This window comes from Sebastes fasciatus, chromosome 12 (assembly GCF_043250625.1).
Source record: "Sebastes fasciatus isolate fSebFas1 chromosome 12, fSebFas1.pri, whole genome shotgun sequence".
In the NCBI taxonomy this organism is placed as follows: domain Eukaryota; kingdom Metazoa; phylum Chordata; class Actinopteri; order Perciformes; family Sebastidae; genus Sebastes; species Sebastes fasciatus.
Window position 1 is genome coordinate 21,075,302 of NC_133806.1, and position 20,854 is coordinate 21,096,155.

At 38.0% G+C, this 20,854-nt stretch overlaps 4 protein-coding genes across 7 annotated transcripts; all 4 read right to left on the reverse strand.

Annotated features, from left to right (window-relative positions):
• Positions 1-365: 365 nt before the first annotated feature.
• LOC141779326 (chemerin-like receptor 1) lies at positions 366-18,367 on the reverse strand. Of its 3 annotated transcripts, none has more exons than XM_074654095.1 (2): positions 17,870-18,367; positions 366-1,553 (listed from the first exon to the last, which is right to left on the reverse strand). In XM_074654095.1, the coding sequence occupies exons 1-2, from the start codon at positions 17,925-17,927 to the stop codon at positions 403-405; spliced, it is 1,209 nt and encodes a 402-aa protein (XP_074510196.1). In that variant the 5' UTR covers positions 17,928-18,367; the 3' UTR covers positions 366-402. The 3 variants fall into 3 exon arrangements, with proteins under 3 accessions (XP_074510196.1, XP_074510197.1, XP_074510198.1); XM_074654096.1 differs by lacking the exon at positions 17,870-18,367 and adding an exon at positions 4,154-4,282; XM_074654097.1 differs by lacking the exon at positions 17,870-18,367 and adding an exon at positions 1,697-1,841.
• On the reverse strand, positions 7,443-10,857 carry LOC141779823 (uncharacterized). The gene is made up of 5 exons (XM_074654858.1): positions 10,390-10,857; positions 9,554-9,663; positions 9,320-9,466; positions 8,659-8,760; positions 7,443-7,751 (listed from the first exon to the last, which is right to left on the reverse strand). Exons 2-5 carry the CDS (start codon positions 9,623-9,625, stop codon positions 7,443-7,445), a joined length of 630 nt encoding a protein of 209 aa, XP_074510959.1. The 5' UTR covers positions 9,626-9,663; positions 10,390-10,857.
• Positions 12,083-14,742, reverse strand: LOC141779329 (chemerin-like receptor 1). 2 transcript variants are annotated; one of them, XR_012596260.1, is made up of 3 exons: positions 14,673-14,742; positions 12,473-14,266; positions 12,083-12,299 (listed from the first exon to the last, which is right to left on the reverse strand). XR_012596260.1 is itself a non-coding variant. In XM_074654099.1 (2 exons), exon 2 carries the CDS (start codon positions 14,250-14,252, stop codon positions 13,143-13,145), a length of 1,110 nt encoding a protein of 369 aa, XP_074510200.1. In that variant the 5' UTR covers positions 14,253-14,266; positions 14,673-14,742; the 3' UTR covers positions 12,083-13,142. The 2 variants fall into 2 exon arrangements, 1 of the variants encoding a protein (XP_074510200.1); XM_074654099.1 differs by having other exon boundaries at positions 12,083-14,266.
• Positions 16,346-19,942, reverse strand: LOC141779327 (chemerin-like receptor 1). Its single transcript, XM_074654098.1, has 2 exons — positions 18,396-19,942; positions 16,346-17,502 (listed from the first exon to the last, which is right to left on the reverse strand). Exons 1-2 carry the CDS (start codon positions 18,466-18,468, stop codon positions 16,379-16,381), a joined length of 1,197 nt encoding a protein of 398 aa, XP_074510199.1. The 5' UTR covers positions 18,469-19,942; the 3' UTR covers positions 16,346-16,378.
• Between the last annotated feature and the right edge of the window lie 912 nt (positions 19,943-20,854).

A 20,854-nucleotide genomic window follows, 5' to 3' on the forward strand; every position in this document is an offset into this window, starting at 1 on the left:
ATCACAAGAGAAATTATGTGCAATCATGTAGCAGTATGTCTTATGGGTGGTCCAAATAATATTTTAATAATGGAAAAAAAGGATTGCATTATTATCATTTACAGATTCATTGAAGAGTAAAAACAAGTTTCAAATAAAACTAAAATGAAATACATTAGAATCAAGCTTTGATAGACAGGTTCATACATATGACAATATTCATAACCACAGTCATACAAAGAATAAGCAGGCCATTCCTTTCATGTGGTTTAACTGTATGTTGTCTAAGCGTTAAGAAATAATGGAAAACCTCAGGAACATAATTAGCTCATAGTAACCATGTAGGTAGATCTGTTCTTTACATTTACAGGTGTGGAAATCATTTACAGTTGCAGTATTTGTTTCTTCATATCATGGATAACTTCATACCACAGTATCACCAACTAACTTGTCTTTGCTTCTGCTGATGACCGTAGACTTTTTGTTGGTGTGAGAGCGAGGAACCTCATCCTGGAAGGCATTCTCCAAAACCTTCAGGATGGATTTATGAACTCTGTCTTTGAAATCTTGTCCCATGAACACATACAGCAGTGGGTTCAAGCCACTGTTGAGAAAGGCCAGGCTGGATGCTATAGGATACCCAATAGTGGTGACATGGTGTAATGTTTCACTAGGATAAGTAGACCTGAAATTCACCATCCGAATTAATTCCCTGATGTGATACGGAGCCCAGCACAGGAAAAAAGTGGTGATAACTGCGGCGATGATCTTAAAGGGGCGACTTGACTTGCTGGCCAGGGTGCGGTTTCTTCTGATACGATGGATTATCACAGCATAACAGGAGACAATGACAGTGAAGGGGACAACAAATCCCAGGAGGAAGAAGGTGATGGTCATGGCCTCATCACGAAGCCGTATCACAGACAGTGTTTCATTATCAGAAAGAGCAAAGTTGGTGAAGCAGACGGTGACGTTCTCACCAAAAGTCTCAGTGTCCCTGAAGATGAAGTATGGAGTGCTGAGAATCAGAGCCAGTACCCAAACACCCAGACTCACAAAGGACGCCTTGCGTACACTCCGGTGGTTCTGGGCCCAGACGGGCCACACCACAGACGCACATCTGTCCACACTGATCACCATCAGAATGTAAACACTGGCAAACATGTTCAGGACGGTTATAATGGAACGAAGTTTGCACATGAACTTGCCAAAAGGCCAGTGGCGATTCCAAGCTGTGTAGGTCACAAGCAGGGCCAGAAATGCTGTGAAAAAGAAGTCGGCCACAGCCAGGTTGAGGAACCAAACTGTGTTAACGGTTTTCTTCATCTTGAACCCGGTCACCCAGATAACCACTCCATTCCCGAGCACACCAAGGACAAAGGCCAGACAGTAAACAATGAAGGATATGATGTGGAGAGACTTTTTCAGCTCTGCATACTTGTCATACTCGTCATACTCGTCATACTCGTCATACTCGTCGTCGCCAAACAAAGAGCCATTTGCATCTGATACATCTGTTGTATTCATGTGATAGAAAGGTGTAATAGTAATTTTCTCCATTGTTGTCTTGAGACCTGCAATGACATCATGAAAAATAAATGAAAAATATTTCTGAACTTTTAATGCCAGTCTCTTCTGCTTAATTAAAAAAAAGTGCTCTTTTTTTTGCACATATAAAACAGGAGTCAAAGTTGATGAATTATCAGAGTCTACTCACATTAAACCACTTTATCCTTCCTAAACGAGAAGTAGGTTAGTTTAAACACACACACACATAAACATATATATATATAGTTTACATTAGTTAAATTCAATGGATGACATATTGTTGTTATAAGGATAACAGTTACCTTTCTCATTGATCATCAGTCGTTTGAGGATGTGTCTGCATCACCAGTAAAGCCTCATGCTATTAATAAGACTCCTGATATGACGTCAGCGTCATCGAGGAGGGACCATATGTAGCACGCAGTAATTCATGACAAAAAATCATGAATTCTCAAAAATTCTCATGACAAATTCCAGTTGTTCTGCAAGTCCACTTTTTTCAATGATTATTATTGAGAATAATTTTTGTTCATTTATATAATTTATTTGTGAACACAACACACATGGGCCTAAAGATCTCTAAACAGTTTTTAGGTAGAAAAAATGGTGGGGCAATCACATGTTACTCTTTTTTAGACAAATTTCTTCTGAAATTTAGAAACACTGACGTGCAACTGATAGTTTCGAAACTGCGTGTCAGTTTGAACGAGCACAAAACTTTCTCCCAAACACTACTGGCAGTACTTTATTATCAATCAAATAAATAAATATACAACAGTATGGCCTTGGCTGAAATGTTCCCACAATTCACCCACAGATCTAATGTCGCCTCTTTTTAATTTAAAAGTGACAAATGATGTAAACAATATCTTTCACACAGAAAATTACATAAGGAAATTATACAGGAGGATCTAAATATTCTCATGAGTTTTTTCCCCCAAACAGCAATCACACTGTGTATTCAAACCTTAGACACAGTATTAGATAGATAGATAGATAGATAGATAGATAGATAGATAGATAGATAGATAGACAGCTTTATCTATCCCAAGTCAGACAACAACAAACAAACAACAAAAACACAGTATTTACAATACACCAATAAATAAATAACATCATAAGAAGCCCTTTGAGACATAATCAACAGCTGAGAGGTACCATGGCTCTAGGCCATGTCTAAGAATGTTCATTAAAAAATCGGACCGCTGCTGAAACAAAAGACCTCCTGAATGGTTCAGTAGAGCACTGAGGCATCACTAGTCACTCACTGAATGAGCTTCTGAGTCCGTTAAAAACACCATGTAATGGATGACCTTCAAAATGCAGAACTGTTTTAAGTTTGGCCCTTGTCCTCTTTTCTACAGTGACCTCCAGTGAGTCTGGTGCAAGACCAATCACTGAGCCAGCCTTTCTGATCAACTTATTGATCCTGTTTTTATCATCCACAGTGATGCTGCCCCCCCAGCAGAGCACGGCATAAAAAAGAACACTAGCTAAAATACCTTGATAGAAAACATGAAGAACGGTCTTGCTGACATTGAAAGATCTAAGTTTTCTCAAGAAGAAGAGTCTCGACTGGGCCTTCTTGAATACAACATCAGTGTTCTTTTTCCAGTTTCATTTACTGTCCAGGTGGACACGTAGGTATTTATAGGACTGGACAATCTCAATCGGCTGACCCTTGATTACCACTTGGGAAACCTCCTCCTTCTTCCTTCTAAAATCAATAATCAGCTCTTTGCTCTTCCCAACATTCAGTTTTAAAAAGTTTTTATCACACCAGTTGACAAATGATTCAACCTCTGTTTTGTCCAGGTCACTGCCTTGGTTAAGTAGACCCACTAGAGCAGTGTCGTCTGAACATTTTTGGATTTGACAAGACGCCTGACTCTGCCTGTAGTCAGTGGTGTAGAGTGTAAATAAAAAAGGAGATCAAACTGTGCCTCGTGGGGCTCCTGTTTTAGTTAAAATGCTGTCAGACCATTTTTTATCATGCCTAACATACTGAGGTTTAGATAAAAGATCATTTAAAACCCAAGCAATGGTTGTGTTGAGGTGTTTAAAATCCATCAGCTTGTTAGCTAAAATGTGTGGTTGAATAGTATTAAAAGCACTAGAAAAATCAAAAAACATCATCCTAACAGAGATGGCAGTTATTTCAAGGTGGCTGTAAATACTGTGAAGCATAAAAAGTAGTGCATCATCTACTCCCACATCCTTCCTGTGGCTCTGACCTGTCTACTCATGTGACCCAGATAACCCTTCCAAAACATTTCGTTCTGTGTGATTTCAGGGCTATAGGTCTAAAATCATGTGTCGCTGTTAACAAGCATTTCTGAAAGTTACAAAGAGTCCCTTTAACCTCACTTGTCACCCGGGGTTTATTATTAGGGAACATCTTTAATCGTTTACGTGGGATAACAGACTCGACACAGAAATCAATATAACTGGTAACTTTGTCAGAGATACTGTCCAGATCATCATCGTCATCAAAAAACACAGTCCAGTCAGTGACTCTCGATATTGTCTCTGTAGCCAGCATTGCGTTACCCGATGGGGGAATGTAAACTGCTTGGACAATCACATGAGAAAACTCCCTGGGCAAGTAGTAGGGTCGGCAACTCACCACAAGCAGCTCAATGTTCGGGTCACGTACTCTCTCCTTCACCGTAACATGACCAGGATGACACCACCGATCATTAATGTAAAGGCAAACACCTCCACCCTGTTTTTTGCCGTCCCTAGCTGGGTCTCTGTCCATCCTGTGTAGTGAAAAACCTTCCATTTTCACATGAGACTCTGGTATCCTGTCAGACAGCCAAATCTCCGTAAAACACAGTAGGCTGCTCTGTCGGTATAGGCGATCATACTTCAAGTACGCTCTCAACTCATCTGCCTTATTAACCAAGGAGCGCACATTCCCCATAATAACAGAGGGCAGCACGGGTTTGTACCCCCGCCGATTGTTCCTGGCTGGGACCCCTCCTCTGCGGCCTCTCTTCCTCTCTCTAGTCTTGCTCCTGATCTCCGACAAGTCGACATCGAGATCCAGTCCATCTGGTACAGGAGGCCTCAGCTGAAGAAGCTCTTGCCGAGTGTAGGTGATAGAAGGTGGGCCCAGCTCGCTCCTGACCTTGAAATGTTTGAGCGGCTCTCCAAAAAGTTATTGCCTAAAGCCACAGAAGGCAAATCACAGCGCGACTATTTAGTGCAGCCATAATCACGTCGTCAGAGTTTGATCCCGCTGGTGATCATGAATCATAAGGCTTTAAAAACGTTAGAAAACACATAAAACATAGAACACCGACGCACAGGTAGCAGAGTCGCCAGCTCAAGGGGGCGGCGCCTATATTTTCAACATCAAGCCAAAATCAATTGGCTTGCCTGTAACTTATCTCAGTGACCAAACACACACTGTGCACACAGCAATATTCAGCAGGATGGTTGGTACCGTTCTTGTAGTTCTGCGGTTCTCCAGAGATGTTACCAGTCCATAGGCATGTGTCCGCGAGCACGAGGGCATCACGTGGGCATAATCACGGAGTTTGGTGGTTATCCAGCGATGCCAGAGGAACTCTGAGTATTCCTGATGTGTTGTCTCTCGCTTCCAGGTCGGAAACAGTTCAGACGAAGCTCCTGTTAGTGGAGCGGATAGTGGAAAAATCATGCAAATAGTGATACAAGCACCAAATTTGGCTTGATGATTGCCGAGGGGTCACTTAGCAAATATAAACGACTGGCCACTTGAAAATCCAAGATGGCCGCCATTTTTCACGATGGCCGCCAAATTGACCTGCTGATAACGGTTTCTCTCATAGAAATTCATCTACTTGGTCGATTTGAGTGATATTGGTGTCAAATTATGTTTTCTAGCATGCTGGATCTAATTCTGATAGTTTTAACAATTTTTAACAGCAATATGGCGGCCATTTTGTGTCTGTTTAGTGTCTGCTTCCTCATGAGAGCACGGGGCCACAGCATCCAAGGACTTCCTATTGGTGCTGATGGCTTTGTTTCCTTATGTCGCAATGACCGTGCAAGATATTTCAGCTTCACACACACTTTCTCGGCGGGAAAATGAAACGGCTCGGTCTTGATGCTTGATTCCCTGACCGCCATATCTCGATGAAGACATAACTTACCACACAATCTGGTACATCTCTACAGTGAATGTTATATGCAGGAATCCGTTAGTACTGCTCGGTGGCAGATGACTATTTTTCGCTGCAGGCCGGAGCTATCCGATCCCTCCCAGAGCATATTAAAATGGTATAGCTATGACATCATGACGCACGGTGCAAACGTGTATGACGTATTTACGCACAATACGAAAGAGAAAACCTTACCCCACACCCTAAAAAATGTGATCAATGGTTTACTTAAAAAAATTAAGGCAACAAAGTGACACGTAATATAATTGAGTAGATTTTACTACTACAAATTTGATTAAAAAGTATTGAATAAATTAAGTAAATCCAAATTAATTTCACAAGGAAAACTGATTTATATTTACAGAATATCTGGGTGAAATTGATTTAGATTTACTGAATATTTGGGTAAAATTGATTTATATTAATTACTTATCTTGGTGAAATTGATTTACATTTATTAATTATCTGGGCAAAATTGATTTATATTTACTGAATATCAGGGTCAAATTGATTTATATTAATTAATTATCTTAGTGAAATTGATTTATATTTATTAATTATTTGGTTGAAATTGATTTAAATCAATTAATTATCTTGGTGAAATTGATTTATATTTATTAATTATCTGAGCAAAATTGATTTATATTTACTGAATATCAGGGTAAAATTGATTTATATTTACTAATTATTTGGGTAAAAATGATTTGGATTCACTATATAAAATACATAATATCAACTAACATTTTAACACATTGTTGCTTGAATTCATTCAATAATATTGATTGTCACTTTGTTGCCACAAATTTTCTATGTCTAATCTACTCAATAATATTGTCACTTTGTTGCCACAAATTTTCTATGTCTAATCTACTAAATGTCATGCCTTTTTGGTGCCAGTTTACTTCGGTTGGGCCAACAGATCACAATGCATAAGTACAGCAGGTAAACATTTATTTGAGCCATTTATAAATTATTAAGTTTCTCCAATGTTTTTCAAGTGCAAAGTGCAAACATACAACAATAAAGTAGAGAGGGGCTATAATAAAACAAAGAAAGAAACCATGCATGTGTACAACAGGGATACAATTAATATTTACCTGACAAATGTATACTTGAGACTACTTGACAGACTTGGAGTGATGAAAAGGCTAAATTTACCAAAACTGCACAATGACCTATAACCTCTGCCCATCACTTTATTACAGGCACAGATTCCTTTTTTTGGATGTGATTAAAGGTTTAGTCCTGATAGTTTATTGCATTTAAATTACGTTGTATGTTTTCAGACTGCAATTATTTTTTAAAATTTGAATATGAAATATTTTTTTATGACATGCACTAATTGAAATCCTCAGGGCCATTATGTCGCTAAAAGTAAGCGATAAAATATCACATGTTAATTGACTTACAGTTTGGGGTAAGGTCAAGTGCTTACATTTGCCTTACATCTTCACTACTGGCTAAAATAGGACTCTGGACAATCACATTATTCATTTGTTAAAATTCCCCAATTAAAACCTATTAAATTTGCATCCCTGGTGTACACAGTAGAATCACAAGGTACAAGAACAGCTACCTGTGGCATTATTAAGTCAAAAACATAATACCACTCCCCTCAAATGAGTATGATTGTTTCTTTCTAAATAACCACCTGCAACACTGAAACTTGTGCATTTTACAAAAATAACTAACCCTTGAAAGTAACAATGTGACAGTTTTCACAATTACTTAACAATTCCCTTCATTCTGCAAGGGTCCATTTTCTTAAGCTAGTAGCTTATTCTTGACGCTGTTCACTTTTGGGGGCAAATTCAAACAATCCAGCTTGAGGAAGAGTTTCTGGAAGACTTCAAGCGTGTACCTGAGCTCCTTTGGATAGGCGAGGTTCACTGCATATGCCAACCCAACGAGCAAGGAGCAAGCCCTTGGAAAGTTACCCAGAGCAGTCAGAACTTTCATGCCCTCGATCACAATACCGATGTCGCCGGGAACCTCTGAAGTATTAGTCTTGATGTTGTAGATTTTCATCCTCTGTACAGCAAGGTCCTGTGACACACTGTCTTCATCAGCATCCTGAAATAGCACAAACATTGTATTTCAGAGTATGCAGCCGATAGAGAAGGTCCTAATTGAACATCTCCCAAATTGCTTCTAACCCTTTGGAGAAGAAAATCTGGGGCTGTCAAAGCTGTTGCACATCAGTGTTTTAGAAAAATCTGAAATAATGTATTTGCAAAAGCATATTTTTATGCCAGGTAAGTTAAAAAAGATCCAATCAGATCACCAACAAATCAAAACAATTCAGTGACACCAGAGATGATGGTCTGAACTGACTCACAGTTGTAAATATTTATAAATGAAATTTTTGAAATTAAATCAATCCAGTGTTCCATAAATTAATTTCTTCCTTGCACTTGTGTATTGATGAATATTATTATATTATTATTCTACATTCACCAACACAGGCTGGTCACCTGTCAACCAGTCCTCTATGGCAGTGTACGCTCACTCCTGAAACTTGAAGTAATCCACAGCAACTGGATCAACTCTGCTCCTTAATTTATTTTAGAAGTTGCCTCAGTCTCTCCGTAAAACTGTCTCTCAGCTGCTTTGTGAATAGCTCTTAGGAAGAAACTCTTAGCTAGGAACTTTTAGGGCCAAATTTTAAAGAGAAGAAGTCAACTACTGATAACTTGAATTATGTCAGTTGGTAAAATCAGAATGAAATGGTGAGCATTTAGTAACACCTATTTCTACAGTAGTACGTACAAATTCCGTAATGGAAAACAAAGACTTTACACACAGAGAGAACAATGATTACTTACAAGACTCAACAAACCTATAAAAACCTTGTCAAAAATTACTGAAGAAATAGAGTTAAGATCGTATTGTGTTATTTGACCTTCCCAAGACATACTGTACAAGGTGCGAAATGAGAGAGAGAGAGATCAGTTTCTTTATATTTTAACATTCAACTTACATCATACTCTTTTAAGAGTTGATCCGTCGATTCCCCAAGGTACACCATCAAACACTGAATGACAACATCTCTGGTCATGTTGATGCTTGGAAGGCTTGGGGCCTGGAATGACAAAAATAAACATAGTTCAAGTTCTATTCAAGTAAAAATCATCCACTGACCTCAAACTGGCCAGAAGATGCAATTTTTAACACTAAGTGGCTTATATTACTGTTTAACAAACTCCTATGAAGCATCCTTAATGTGCTGTCCAAGTGACCAGTCTACTGAAACACTTCCCGTTATTACTGAGGTTTCCAGGGAACCAGCGGGGACTCCAGGAGGTCATTGGTCCCATCAAAGAAAGAGTGCATAGCACATAAACTCCCATAAAACTACAACATTTACACCTTTCTTTTTGTATGGATTAAACAAACAACACATTACATTTTAATCAGTGAGCTCTCAATGTGCTGGTAGGCAAATTTTGGTAACTTTGGACCGTCTCCCCTTGTTTCCAGTTTTTTATGATAAGCTATGCTGCTGGTTGTAGCTTCATATTTATAGTACAGACATGTGAGTGATATCAATCTGATATCATCTACCAAATTATCTTCCAGCGGTTTGATCACAAAATTCCTAAAAAATAATATTAACAAACATAATACTCATTGAAGGATACCTTGAGTAGGATAGCCTGCAGCCTCAACCCCATGGTTCCGCCCTTGGAGTAGAAGAGGTTCAGAAGCCTGGGAGTGTATTCATCCAGCTTGGACATGCACTTTGATTCAAGGTGCACAGTTGTGATTCTGTGAAACTCATCCTGGATCTGAAAGACCAGTAATAAAACCAGCTTTAAAGCCTCAAATATTACTATTATACAATTTTATGACATCCATGTTTGCTGATTGTTTACCTTCTGGGTTAAATCATCTGACTGTACACTGCGGGATTCCTGATGGAAGTACCAACTTCTCAATTCGGTCATCAATCATCACTCGGAGCTTTGCCTACATCTCTGCCAGCCTGACAAGAATGTGAATAGACAAAAGTTCAATAGCATCACAAGCAGAAGTTTATAGATGAGACAAGACATACAGTGAGTAACGTAATTAAGAGGCTGGAGTGTTGCCACCAGAATAGAAAAAAAAATAGAACTAATTAATTTATTAATTAGATTGTTAATGTAATTAAAGTATATTTAAATTTGCCAATTACAAATATTTCCTTACTCTGTATTTAATCAATAACATAATTGTAATATTAGTATTTGTTGTTTAGTATGTGTTGATACTGTATATATTACATTAAAATTTAGTTTATAGGGTTTTTGTCTGAAATCTAAAAAAAATTCAGAATAAATTATTATTACTATTATTTACAATATTACAAGAAGAACATGTGATTAATTTGAGTAATATAAATTGTAACTAGGGTGTGGAAAAGTATGCACAAACCATGTGTTATCATAGCTTAATTATATGTCTATGAGAAATGAGTGATCAGTATTTTACATTTTCTGCTGCTTTAATTCAAATTCAGGTTGGAACTACAGGGATTTTTGAACATCACTGATAATCAAAACTGAAGCAAATCTGCTTTCTAACCTGCAAAAGTTGATACAAAAAAAGCTAGTATTAACCAAATTTTGTATTGCAAAACAAACGGTGTACAAAACATTTCACAACATGTACTGTATGTGAAACATTGTATCACATCACATTGTGTATTGAATATAAGTGTGATACATACCTGTTGATAGATTTCAGTCAAAGACTCTTGATGCACCTGGAAAGACATTCATATTAGCTTTAATTCATGTAGCTGGTATGTCAATATACAGTCAAAAGATCACTTTCACCGTCTGTGGCATATTCTACAGATGTCTAGACATTGAAACTGTAGTAATGTTGCTGGTATGATGTCAATAAAATGTCAAACGGTCATTTTGACTGTCTATCTTTGCTGTGAACAGCAGCACAAGGAAAACAATAGACGAGACCAGTAATCTGTAGAAGAGACTCAGCTCTGCAGCCACGCTGCGCTGCTCAAGCGGTAACTAGTTTACTGACCTCAAATCCGCATTCACTAACGAGGCTTGGTGTAATCTGTCCGCATGAGCTGCAAACACTGTTTGAAAGTAACGCTACTCCAACAGAGTCAAAGTAAAGCGGGTCGGTTCTACCATCTGAATCCCGCTGTGGCCTCATAGCACCGTGAAGAGAGACATTAAACTGCGAGGCTCTGTGAATTAGTGATTAACAGCAGCCAGAACATGCACTAAACACAATCACGAACTTTAGAGAGAGAGAAAGAGGAAATAACCAAAATGTAATGACAAACCCTGATTAAACTACTGATTTATAGGCTACAAAAGCTGACAAGTTGGTAACTGCTTTTAACAGCTTACTTGAGAAAACGAAATGTAGTAACATCAAATATCTCTTATAATTAATCACCTCTGAGAGCAGGAAAGTTTGTTTAAGTTTAATTGTGCATGTTAATGCATAATTAAACAGGTGTGGGGTCTGGCTACTTGCTGGCGTTAGCTAGCTTGTTAGTGTGGGGATGAGTGGAAGCTCCTATGAACATGTGTAAAAGTAGATTAGCTGGTATATTATAACGTTACACCTGGGAAAGTCACATGAAATTGTGACACTGAGTCAATCTCTTTTTCAGTCCTTTATGCCTTTAGTTGAATCAAAGATAACACAGACTGACTATGAATACAGGCCTAGCTAAAGTTAACATTAGCTAGTTGATTTTTGACTCACAGTGCAGTAAAGTTGGAATTTTTGGTTACTTGCAGTAACGTAAAACAATGTTAAACTGCTACAGCAACTTGGCTATAAATTGTTAGTTAATAACTAAACACAATTAAACAGGTCTTACCTTTGTGAAAATGGTAAAATAGTGGTCCCTCAATGTGTGGCAGACAATGCTGGAAGTCCATGTGGCGCCAAAATGCCGTGGGCGGAAGTGAAGTGTTTGAAACCAAAGACATCCCAATGAGTAAAATTTATAAATTTTCTGCATCGTTAATACTGATAAATATAACTGATAAAATATAATTAAGTTCTACTCAGTGATTCAAAGCTGATTTTATTCAAACAAAACTAAGTAAAATGCAATTAATAAATCATTATAATTTGTTCAATTCAGCTCAATTTGATTCCAAACTGCATAAAGTCTTTTTTATTATGTAAAAGTTACTATTATTTATTAATTAAATATTAATTAACCCCAATCCCAGTTTTTACAGTGCATACAGCACACATTTAACTCTTTATTTAATTTTAAGACCCCTTGACGACGAAGATTTTAACTATCAATTTAATGCAGAGCTTTATTGAATTACTGGATATTACAGAATTTATTAATTTAATTAATTAATTAATTTACTCTGTAGCAGGCTATGGTCTTGGGTCCCACTCACAAAAAAAAGTTTTTCCACAAATATATCTTTATTATAGTAAGATTTTGTATAAAACAACATCATAACACTGATACAAAAAATTATAGATGATTATTTAAAAAAAACTTGCATACACCACAAAATGATCTTGTAAAAGGATGCAGATGAAAACATTAAAAGTTGTTTAATATTTTAGCTACTTTATGTACAGCCCTGTTTTCAGCGTTGAGATGATGCATTTTTTCAGCTGATCCAAGAGGATTTTTAAATTATTTAGCTTAAGAAGTACGAGAATTTGTTGAAAAATGTAATATGAAAAGTAAAGCTGTCAGACAAATGTAATGGAGTAAAAACAATATTTAGCTCTGAGAAATACTCAAGTAAAGTACAAGTATCTCAAATTTGTAGCAAACAAAAAACAAAAGATCAAACTGATCCAAGTAAAAACGGATGCTGCTTTTGGAACACAACACGCTCATAGCAACTACCATAAGTTTAGGCTTACATACAGTAAAAATATACAATAACATGTTTATCAAAGAATGCAGTAGGTATGTATCAGTCAAAACTTAGTTGAGTAGGTTTCTATGATGTTGCCACATACAGTGTTGATCAATGTCAATCAGTGGTTTTCAGGTACCCAGTGCACCATGAGAAATGAACATTTCAGGGTGGTTGGCCATGTGAAAATGACTACACATGCCAAAAGAGGAAATGACAATGCAAGATATACATCACAAAATGGTGTAGATAAACCAAAAGATGGTTTCTGTGGGGATTGTCATCGTGCCCAATTTTTCTCACGTCTTGATGGCAGAGAAAGTTGGGTTGAGGTGGGTGTGAGAGGAAAGTTGTGTGTTGAGACAATGCTGTACAAAATGAACTTGCAGTGTGAAAACATATTTCACCATGTAGATTCTATATTCAGTAAAATCTGTTCCATAAGGCCATTTACAGTCTATATTCTCTCTACATATACACACACAGCATATATTGATAAAAGCAATACAAGTTATTCTTATATTCAGCTACATTTATGAAAAAACATTTGTGCAGTTGCAGCATTTGTTTCTTCATGTCATGGACGGACTTAAACTTCAGTATTAAGAGCTGACATCTCTCTGCTCCGACTGGTGTCCGCTGACTTTGTGTCGGTGTGAGAGCCAGAAACCTCTTCCCGGAAGGCAGTCTCCAATACAGTCAGGATGGATTTGCAGACTTTATCCTTGAAATCTTGTCCCATGAACACATACAGCAGTGGGTTCAGGACACTGTTGAAAAAAGCCAGGTTAGTTGCTAAAGGACCACCAATAATGGTGACATGGCGCAATGTTATACTACGATTAGTAGGCCTGAAATTCACCATCTCAATTAAATGAATGATGTGATACGGAGCCCAGCACAGGAAAAAAGTGGTGATAACTGCGGCGATGATCTTAAAGGGGCGACTTGACTTGCTGGCCAGGGTGCGGTTTCTTCTGATACGATGGATTATCACAGCATAACAGGAGACAATGACAGTGAAGGGGACAACAAATCCCAGGAGGAAGCGGGTGATGGTCATGGCCTCATGACGAAGCTGTCCCAGCTGAATCACAGACGGTGTTTTATAGTCATCAGAAAGAGCAAAGTTGTTGAAGCAGATGATGGCGTCCTTACTGGGTTTCAGCCCAGTGTCCCTGAAGATGAAGTACGGAATGCTGAGAATCAGAGCCAGTACCCAAACACCCAGACTCACACAGGAAGCCTTGCGTACACTCCGGTGGTTCTGGGCCCAGACGGGCCACACCACAGACACACATCTGTCCACACTGATCACCATCAGAATGTAGACACTGGCAAAGATGTTCAGGGAGTTTATAGTGGTGGCAAGTTTGCACATGAACTTGCCAAAAGGCCAGTGGAAATCCAAAGCGATGTAGGTCACACTCAGAGGCAGGAACGCTGTGAAGAGGAAGTCGGCCACAGCCAGGTTGAGGAACCAAACTGTGTTAACGGTTTTCTTCATCTTGAACCCGGTCACCCAGATAACCAATCCATTCCCGAGCACACCAAGGACAAAGGCCAGACAGTAAACAACGAGGGACAAGGTGCGGAGAGACTTTTTCAGCTCTGCATACTTGTCAATATTTGTAGAGCCATTATTTCTAGATACATCTGTTGTATTGATGTGATAGGAAGAGGCATTGGTCATCTCCATTATTGTCTTGAGACCTGCAATGGCAACATGAAGAAACAATATGAACCTTTTTTTCCTTTTATTTCCTTACATAGATGTCAACAACAGTCCTTAATGATATAATGATGTGATACGATTTGTAGATATGGCCTTAAATTGAACTGTGTTTATATATATATATATATATACTGTATATATATATATATATATATATATATATATATATATATTAATACATATAAAAGTCTTTCTCCTCTTAGAAAATAAATGAACTCTTCGAAATATGTCGGCCCGCTTTATTCAATCATTTGAATTAATGCCTTTGTTATTAAATTCCAGGTAAGATGTTTGTCAGGGTAGCTATGGCCAACATCAGATGTCTTTATTCAAAGTCTAATTTTTTCGATTAAATTAAATTCAAAGGATAACATATCACAGTACCTTCGTCAAAGTTGATCAGTCAGATGAGGATGTGTCCGCAGCGCCAGTGACCCTTCATGGTCTAACTGTGACTCCTTTTGAAGTCTCATGAAATGTGACGTCATGAGGCTGGACCACATGTAACACTCCTCCCACACGTTTAATGTTTGTCTTTTAATGCTTTTTAAATGTAGAAGGATTCTAAAGCCCTTAGATTCCCATAAAAAATACAAAGGACATAACCTCAGTGTCCTCAGTGTTAGCTGCCTTATTATCAACTTATCTGCAAAAGCTGCTCTCAAGAATCTGCTACTGAATTTCTTGCTAAGACTTATGCCTGAGAGGGAGTGGAGCTACAACTACTCATGTTCACCAATGATCCTGCTGTATAATGTATATCTCTCCATGTGGGTTGAGCTCATGTTTGCTTGAGGTATAAACTAGGCTGCCTTGATCAATCCCTGCAAGCAAAAGAGATCTGAAGTAAGAATATATCTTTTCCTACCATTTTATTTGAATTGATAGGGTCATTTCGCAGGTCTACATTACATGCATGTTGCTTTCTGTCAGCATCCTGTTTCACAATCTTAATCAGATTTCCGTGAAATTCAGAAAAGCACATGAAGTGCAACTGTTATCTTTAGGGTGTTGGAGAGGACTCATTAGTTTAAAAATACTTTTCATACACTATTTTAAAAACAGACTTCATAATCTGAGTATAAGGTTGACTGGATCCAAGAGCCCTTTATTGAGTGAAGGAAATGGATGAATGGATGGAGGATGAATGAATTATTTTTTTCCGTACATTAAACAAAAATATCAATATCACAAAAGAAGGAAGGTCGAAGGCATAAACTGAACTACGGTGGCCTTCAGGTAATGTAAAAACCAGAAAGGCCCTCGCTAGAGCCAGTGTTTGTTTTGTCTGTTCTGGGCTACTGGAGAAACATGGCAGAGCAACATGTCGGACTCTGTGAAGAGGACCTGCACCCTAGATATAAACATAGTTATGAATATTATATTCCATTTCTGCGAACACATCCCCATAAACCCTACACACTGTTCTTTAATGCAAACAGGCACTATTAAATGACCTGCGTCAGCCACGCTGACTTGAAATATACTTTAAGATGTAAAACAGTTCCCTCTGCTGGTCAATTAACATTATGAAAACAGTCTATAATGATAAATAGAAAAGACCATCAATAACTGTTGATCAAATCATAATTCTGTGATTTGCAACTTGATAGTTTGGATAAATTATCATGAGGTGTTATAAGATGAGTTGTGTGCGTGACACATACATTATATTATTATTTATATGTATCACAAGAGAAATTATGTGCAATCATGTAGCAGTATGTCTTATGGGTGGTCCAAATAATATTTTAATAATGGAAAAAAAGGATTGCATTATTATCATTTACAGATTCATTGAAGAGTAAAAACAAGTTTCAAATAAAACTAAAATGAAATACATTAGAATCAAGCTTTGATAGACAGGTTCATACATATGACAATATTCATAACCACAGTCATACAAAGAATAAGCCGGCCATTCCTTTCCTGTGGTTTAACTGTATGTTGTCTAAGCGTTAAGAAAAAATGGAAAACCTCAGGAACATTATTAGCTCATAGTAACCATGTAGGTAGATCTGTTCTTTACATTTACAGGTGTGGAAATCATTTACAGTTACAGTATTTGTTTATTCATATCATGGATAACTTCATACCACAGTGTCACCAACTAACTTGTCTTTGCTGCTGCTGATAACCGTAGACTTTTTGTTGGTGTGAGAGCGAGAAACCTCATCCTGGAAGGCATTCTCCAAAACCTTCAGGATGGATTTATGAACTCTGTCTTTGAAATCTTGTCCCATGAACACATACAGCAGTGGGTTCAAGCCACTGTTGAGAAAGGCCAGGCTGGTTGCTATAGGATACCCAAAAACAGTGACAAGGCGTAATGTTTCACTATCATAATTAGACCTGGAATTCACCATCTCAATTAATTCCATGATGTGATACGGAGCCCAGCACAGGAAAAAAGTGGTGATAACTGCGGCGATGATCTTAAAGGGGCGACTTGACTGGCTGGCCAGGGTGCGGTTTCTTCTGATACGATGGATTATCACAGCATAACAGGAGACAATGACAGTGAAGGGGACAACAAATCCCAGGAGGAAGAAGGTGATGGTCATGGCCTCATCACGAAGCTGTATCCCAGACGATGTTTCATTACCAGAAAGAGCAAAGTTGGTGAAGCAGACGGTGACGTTCTTACCAATAGGCTCAGTGTCCCTGAAGATGAAGTATGGAGTGCTGAGAATCAGAGCCAGTACCCAAACACCCAGACTCACACAGGACGCCTTGCGTACACTCCGGTGGTTCTGGGCCCAGACGGGCCACACCACAGACACACATCTGTCCACACTGATCACCATCAGAATGTAGACACTGGCAAAGGAGTTCAGGACGGTTATAGTGATACGAAGTTTGCACATGAACTTGCCAAAAGGCCAGTGGAAATCCAAAGCTGTGTTGGTCACAAACAGGGCTAGAATTGCTGTGAAAAAGAAGTCGGCCACAGCCAGGTTGAGGAACCAAACTGTTTTAACGGTTTTCTTCATCTTGAACCCGGTCACCCAGATAACCACTCCATTCCCGAGCACACCAAGGACAAAGGCCAGACAGTAAACAATGAAGGATATGATGTGGACAGACTGTTCCAGCTCTGCATACTTGTCATACTCGTCGTCGTCATACAAAGAGCCATTTGCATGAGATACATTTGTTGTATTGATGTGATGGAAAGGAGCAGTAGTTATTTTCTCCATTGCTGTCTTGAGACCTGCAATGACATCATGAAAAATAAATGAAAAATGTTTCTGAACTTTTCACGCCAGTCTCTTCTGCTCATTTAAAAAACGTCCTCTTTTTTTTGCACATATAAAACAGGAGCCAAAGTTGTCATCAAAATGTCATCAGTCTACTCACATCAAACCACTTTATCCTTCTTAAACGAGAAGTAGGCTAATATAAGCATATGTATATATATATATATATGTATATATATATATGTGTATATATATATATACACATATATATATCATTTGCATCTATATATATATACATCTATATATATATATAGATGTGTATATATATTACCTTAATTAAATTGAATATTGCCATATTGTTGTTCTAAGGATAACAGTTACCTTTCTCAATGATCATCAGTCGTTTGAGGATGTGTCTGCAGCACCAGTAAAGCCTCATGCTACAGATTAGACTCCTGATATGATATCAGTGTCATCGAGGCGGGACCATATGTAGCACGCAGTAAATCATGACAAAAAATCATGAATTCTCAGAAATTCTCATGACAAATTCCAGTTGTTCTGCAAGTCCACTTTTTTCAATGATTATTATTAAGAATAATTATTGTTTATTTATAGAATTTATTTGTTGAACACAACAAACATGGGCCTAAAGATCTCTAATCAGTTTTTAGGTGGAAAAAATGGTGGGGCAATCACATGTTACACTTTCGTAATCAGATTTCCTCTGAAATGTAGAGGAACTGAATGTCCTCTATCATCAGGAACTGATAGATTCTAAACTACATTTTGCACGAGCACAAAACGTTCCCCCAAACACTACTGGCAGTACTTTATTATCAATCAAATAAATATATACACATCGATCGGTATGGCTTTGGCTGAAATGTTTCCACAATTCCCCCACCCAAAGAGCCATTTGCATCTGATACATCTGTTGTATTGATGTGATAGAAAGGTGCAGTAGTATTTCTCTCCATTGTTGTCTTGAGACCTGCAATGACATCATGAAAAATAAATGAAAAATGTTTCTGAACTTTTCATGCCAGTCTCTTCTGCCAATTTTAAAAAATGTCCTCTTTTTTTGCACATACAGTATAAAACAGGAGCCAAAGTTGATGAGTCATCAGAGTCTACTCACATTAAGCAACTTTATCCTTCTTAAACGAGAAGTAGGCTAGTCTAGCCCGTCTACCCTCCATGTATGTAGACGGGGCCCTGAGTTCTTTTCCACAATTAACTTCTGTAGAGTAACTCTGATTTACTCAACATTATTTATCTTGGGTCACTATAGACACCTCATCCTGGATGTAACTAAATATTAGGAAACCACAAAATAGCAAATAATTGAGTGTACTAACCCTTTAGCACAATGTATAAGCACCGCAGTCTATGTAGGCTATATACCTCTGAGATAATAAACACACCCAGAAACCATTTTAAAATAGAAGGAAGTAATTTCTTACTTTAATTGAAGGCAAAAACAATATTAACTTAAACTTTAAGTGTGTTTTCTACTTTTGTTTCTTAAACAAGTGTTTCCACTTAACAGCAATCACACTGTGTATTTAAACCTTAGCCACAGTATGAGATAGATAGATAGATAGATAGATAGATAGATAGATAGATAGATAGATAGATAGATAGATAGATAGATAGTTAAATAGATAGATAGATAGATAGATAGATAGATAGATAGATAGATAGATAGACAGCTTTATCTATCCCAAGTCAGACAACAACAAACAAACAACAAAAACACAGTATTTACAATACACCAATAAATAAATAACATCATAAGAAGTCCTTTGAGACATAATCAACAGCTGAGAGGTACCATGGATCTAGGCCATGTCTAAAATGTTCATTATAAAATCGGACCGCTGCTGAAACAAAAGACCTCCTGAATGGTTCAGTAGAGCACTGAGGCATCACTAGTCGCTCACTGAATGAGCTTCTGAGTCCGTTAAAAACACCATGTATGTTTTAAGTTTGGCCCTTGTCCTCTTTTCTACAGTGACCTCCAGTGAGTCTGGTGCAAGACCAATCACTGAGCCAGCCTTTCTGATCAACTTATTGATCCTGTTTTTATCATCCACAGTGATGCTGCCCCCCCAGCAGAGCACGGCATAAAAAAGAACACTAGCTAAAATACCTTGATAGAAAACATGAAGAACGGTCTTGCTGACATTAAAGCATCTAAGTTTTCTCAAGAAGAAGAGTCTTGACTGGGCCTTCTTGAATACAACATCAGTGTTCTTTTTCCAGTTTCATTTACTGTCCAGGTGGACACGTAGGTATTTATAGGACTGGACAATCTCAATCGGCTGACCCTTGATTACCACTTGGGAGACCTCCTCCTTCTTCCTTCTAAAATCAATAATCAGCTCTTTGCTCTTCCCAACATTCAGTTTTAAAAAGTTTTTATCACACCAGCTGACAAATGATTCAATCTTTGTTTTGTAGGCCAGGTCACTGCCTTGGTTAAGTAGACCCACTAGAGCAGTGTCGTCTGAACATTTTTGGATTTGACAAGACGCCTGACTCTGCCTGTAGTCAGCGGTGTAGAGTGTAAATAAAAAAGGAGATCAAACTGTGCCTCGTGGGGCTCCTGTTTTAGTTAAAATGCTGTCAGACCATGTTTTATCATGCCTAACATACTGAGGTTTAGATAAAAGATAATCTAAAACCAAGGCGATGGTTGTGTTGAGTTGTTTAAAATCCATCAGCTTGTTAGCTAAAATGTGTGGTTGAATAGTATTAAAAGCACTAGAAAAATCAAAAAACATCATCCTAATAGAGATGGCAGTTATTTCAAGGTGGCTGTAAATACTGTGAAACATAAAAAGTAGCGCATCATCTACTCCCACATCCTTTCTGTGGCTCTGACCTGTCTACTCATGTGACCCAGAATAACCCTTTCAAAACATTTAATTCTGTGTTATGTCAGGGCTATAGGTCTAAAATCATTAAGACTACTCACATTGGGTTTTTTAGGGATTGGAACAATACAAGATGTTTTCCACATTACTGGAATTATTGATTAAGAAAGAGACAAGGAAAACAACTAATGAAGAACTGAGCACAACTGGTCAGCACAGACTGTTAGAGTACGTGGATGGACACCATCAGGGCCTGCTGCTTTGTAAGCATTCAGGCGCCTTAACTGCTGTCGAACATCATCAACACCAATAACAATAGCTGGGCTACAGTCCTCAGGACTACTCTGTGCAAGAGATGAGAGGATGCTCTCATGAGAAGCAGAAAAATCAAATTCATCAAACCTAGCAAAAAACTGATTTGCCTCATTAACATTTATCCCAGAGCCAAGGGATCTGGAATTACTGGTCCCATAGGCGGGAAATG

Excerpts from the sequence above, each read along its gene's own strand:
- LOC141779823 (XM_074654858.1), bottom strand. The coding sequence starts at position 9,625 with ATGACCGAATTGAGAAGTTGGTACTTCCATCAGGAATCCCGCAGTGTA. Across the intron at positions 8,761-9,319 it reads TGCAGGCTATCCTACTCAAG|GCCCCAAGCCTTCCAAGCAT; the intron begins GTATCCTTCAAT and ends TTGTCATTCCAG. Across the intron at positions 7,752-8,658 it reads AACTCTTAAAAGAGTATGAT|GATGCTGATGAAGACAGTGT; the intron begins GTAAGTTGAATG and ends GTGCTATTTCAG.
- LOC141779329 (XM_074654099.1), bottom strand. The coding sequence starts at position 14,252 with ATGGAGATGACCAATGCCTCTTCCTATCACATCAATACAACAGATGTA.
- LOC141779327 (XM_074654098.1), bottom strand. The coding sequence starts at position 18,468 with ATGGAGAGAAATACTACTGCACCTTTCTATCACATCAATACAACAGAT. Across the intron at positions 17,503-18,395 it reads AGATGCAAATGGCTCTTTGG|GTCTCAAGACAGCAATGGAG; the intron begins GTGGGGGAATTG and ends ATGTCATTGCAG.
- LOC141779326 (XM_074654095.1), bottom strand. The coding sequence starts at position 17,927 with ATGAGGCTTTACTGGTGCTGCAGACACATCCTCAAACGACTGATGATC. Across the intron at positions 1,554-17,869 it reads ACTGATGATCATTGAGAAAG|GTCTCAAGACAACAATGGAG; the intron begins GTAACTGTTATC and ends ATGTCATTGCAG.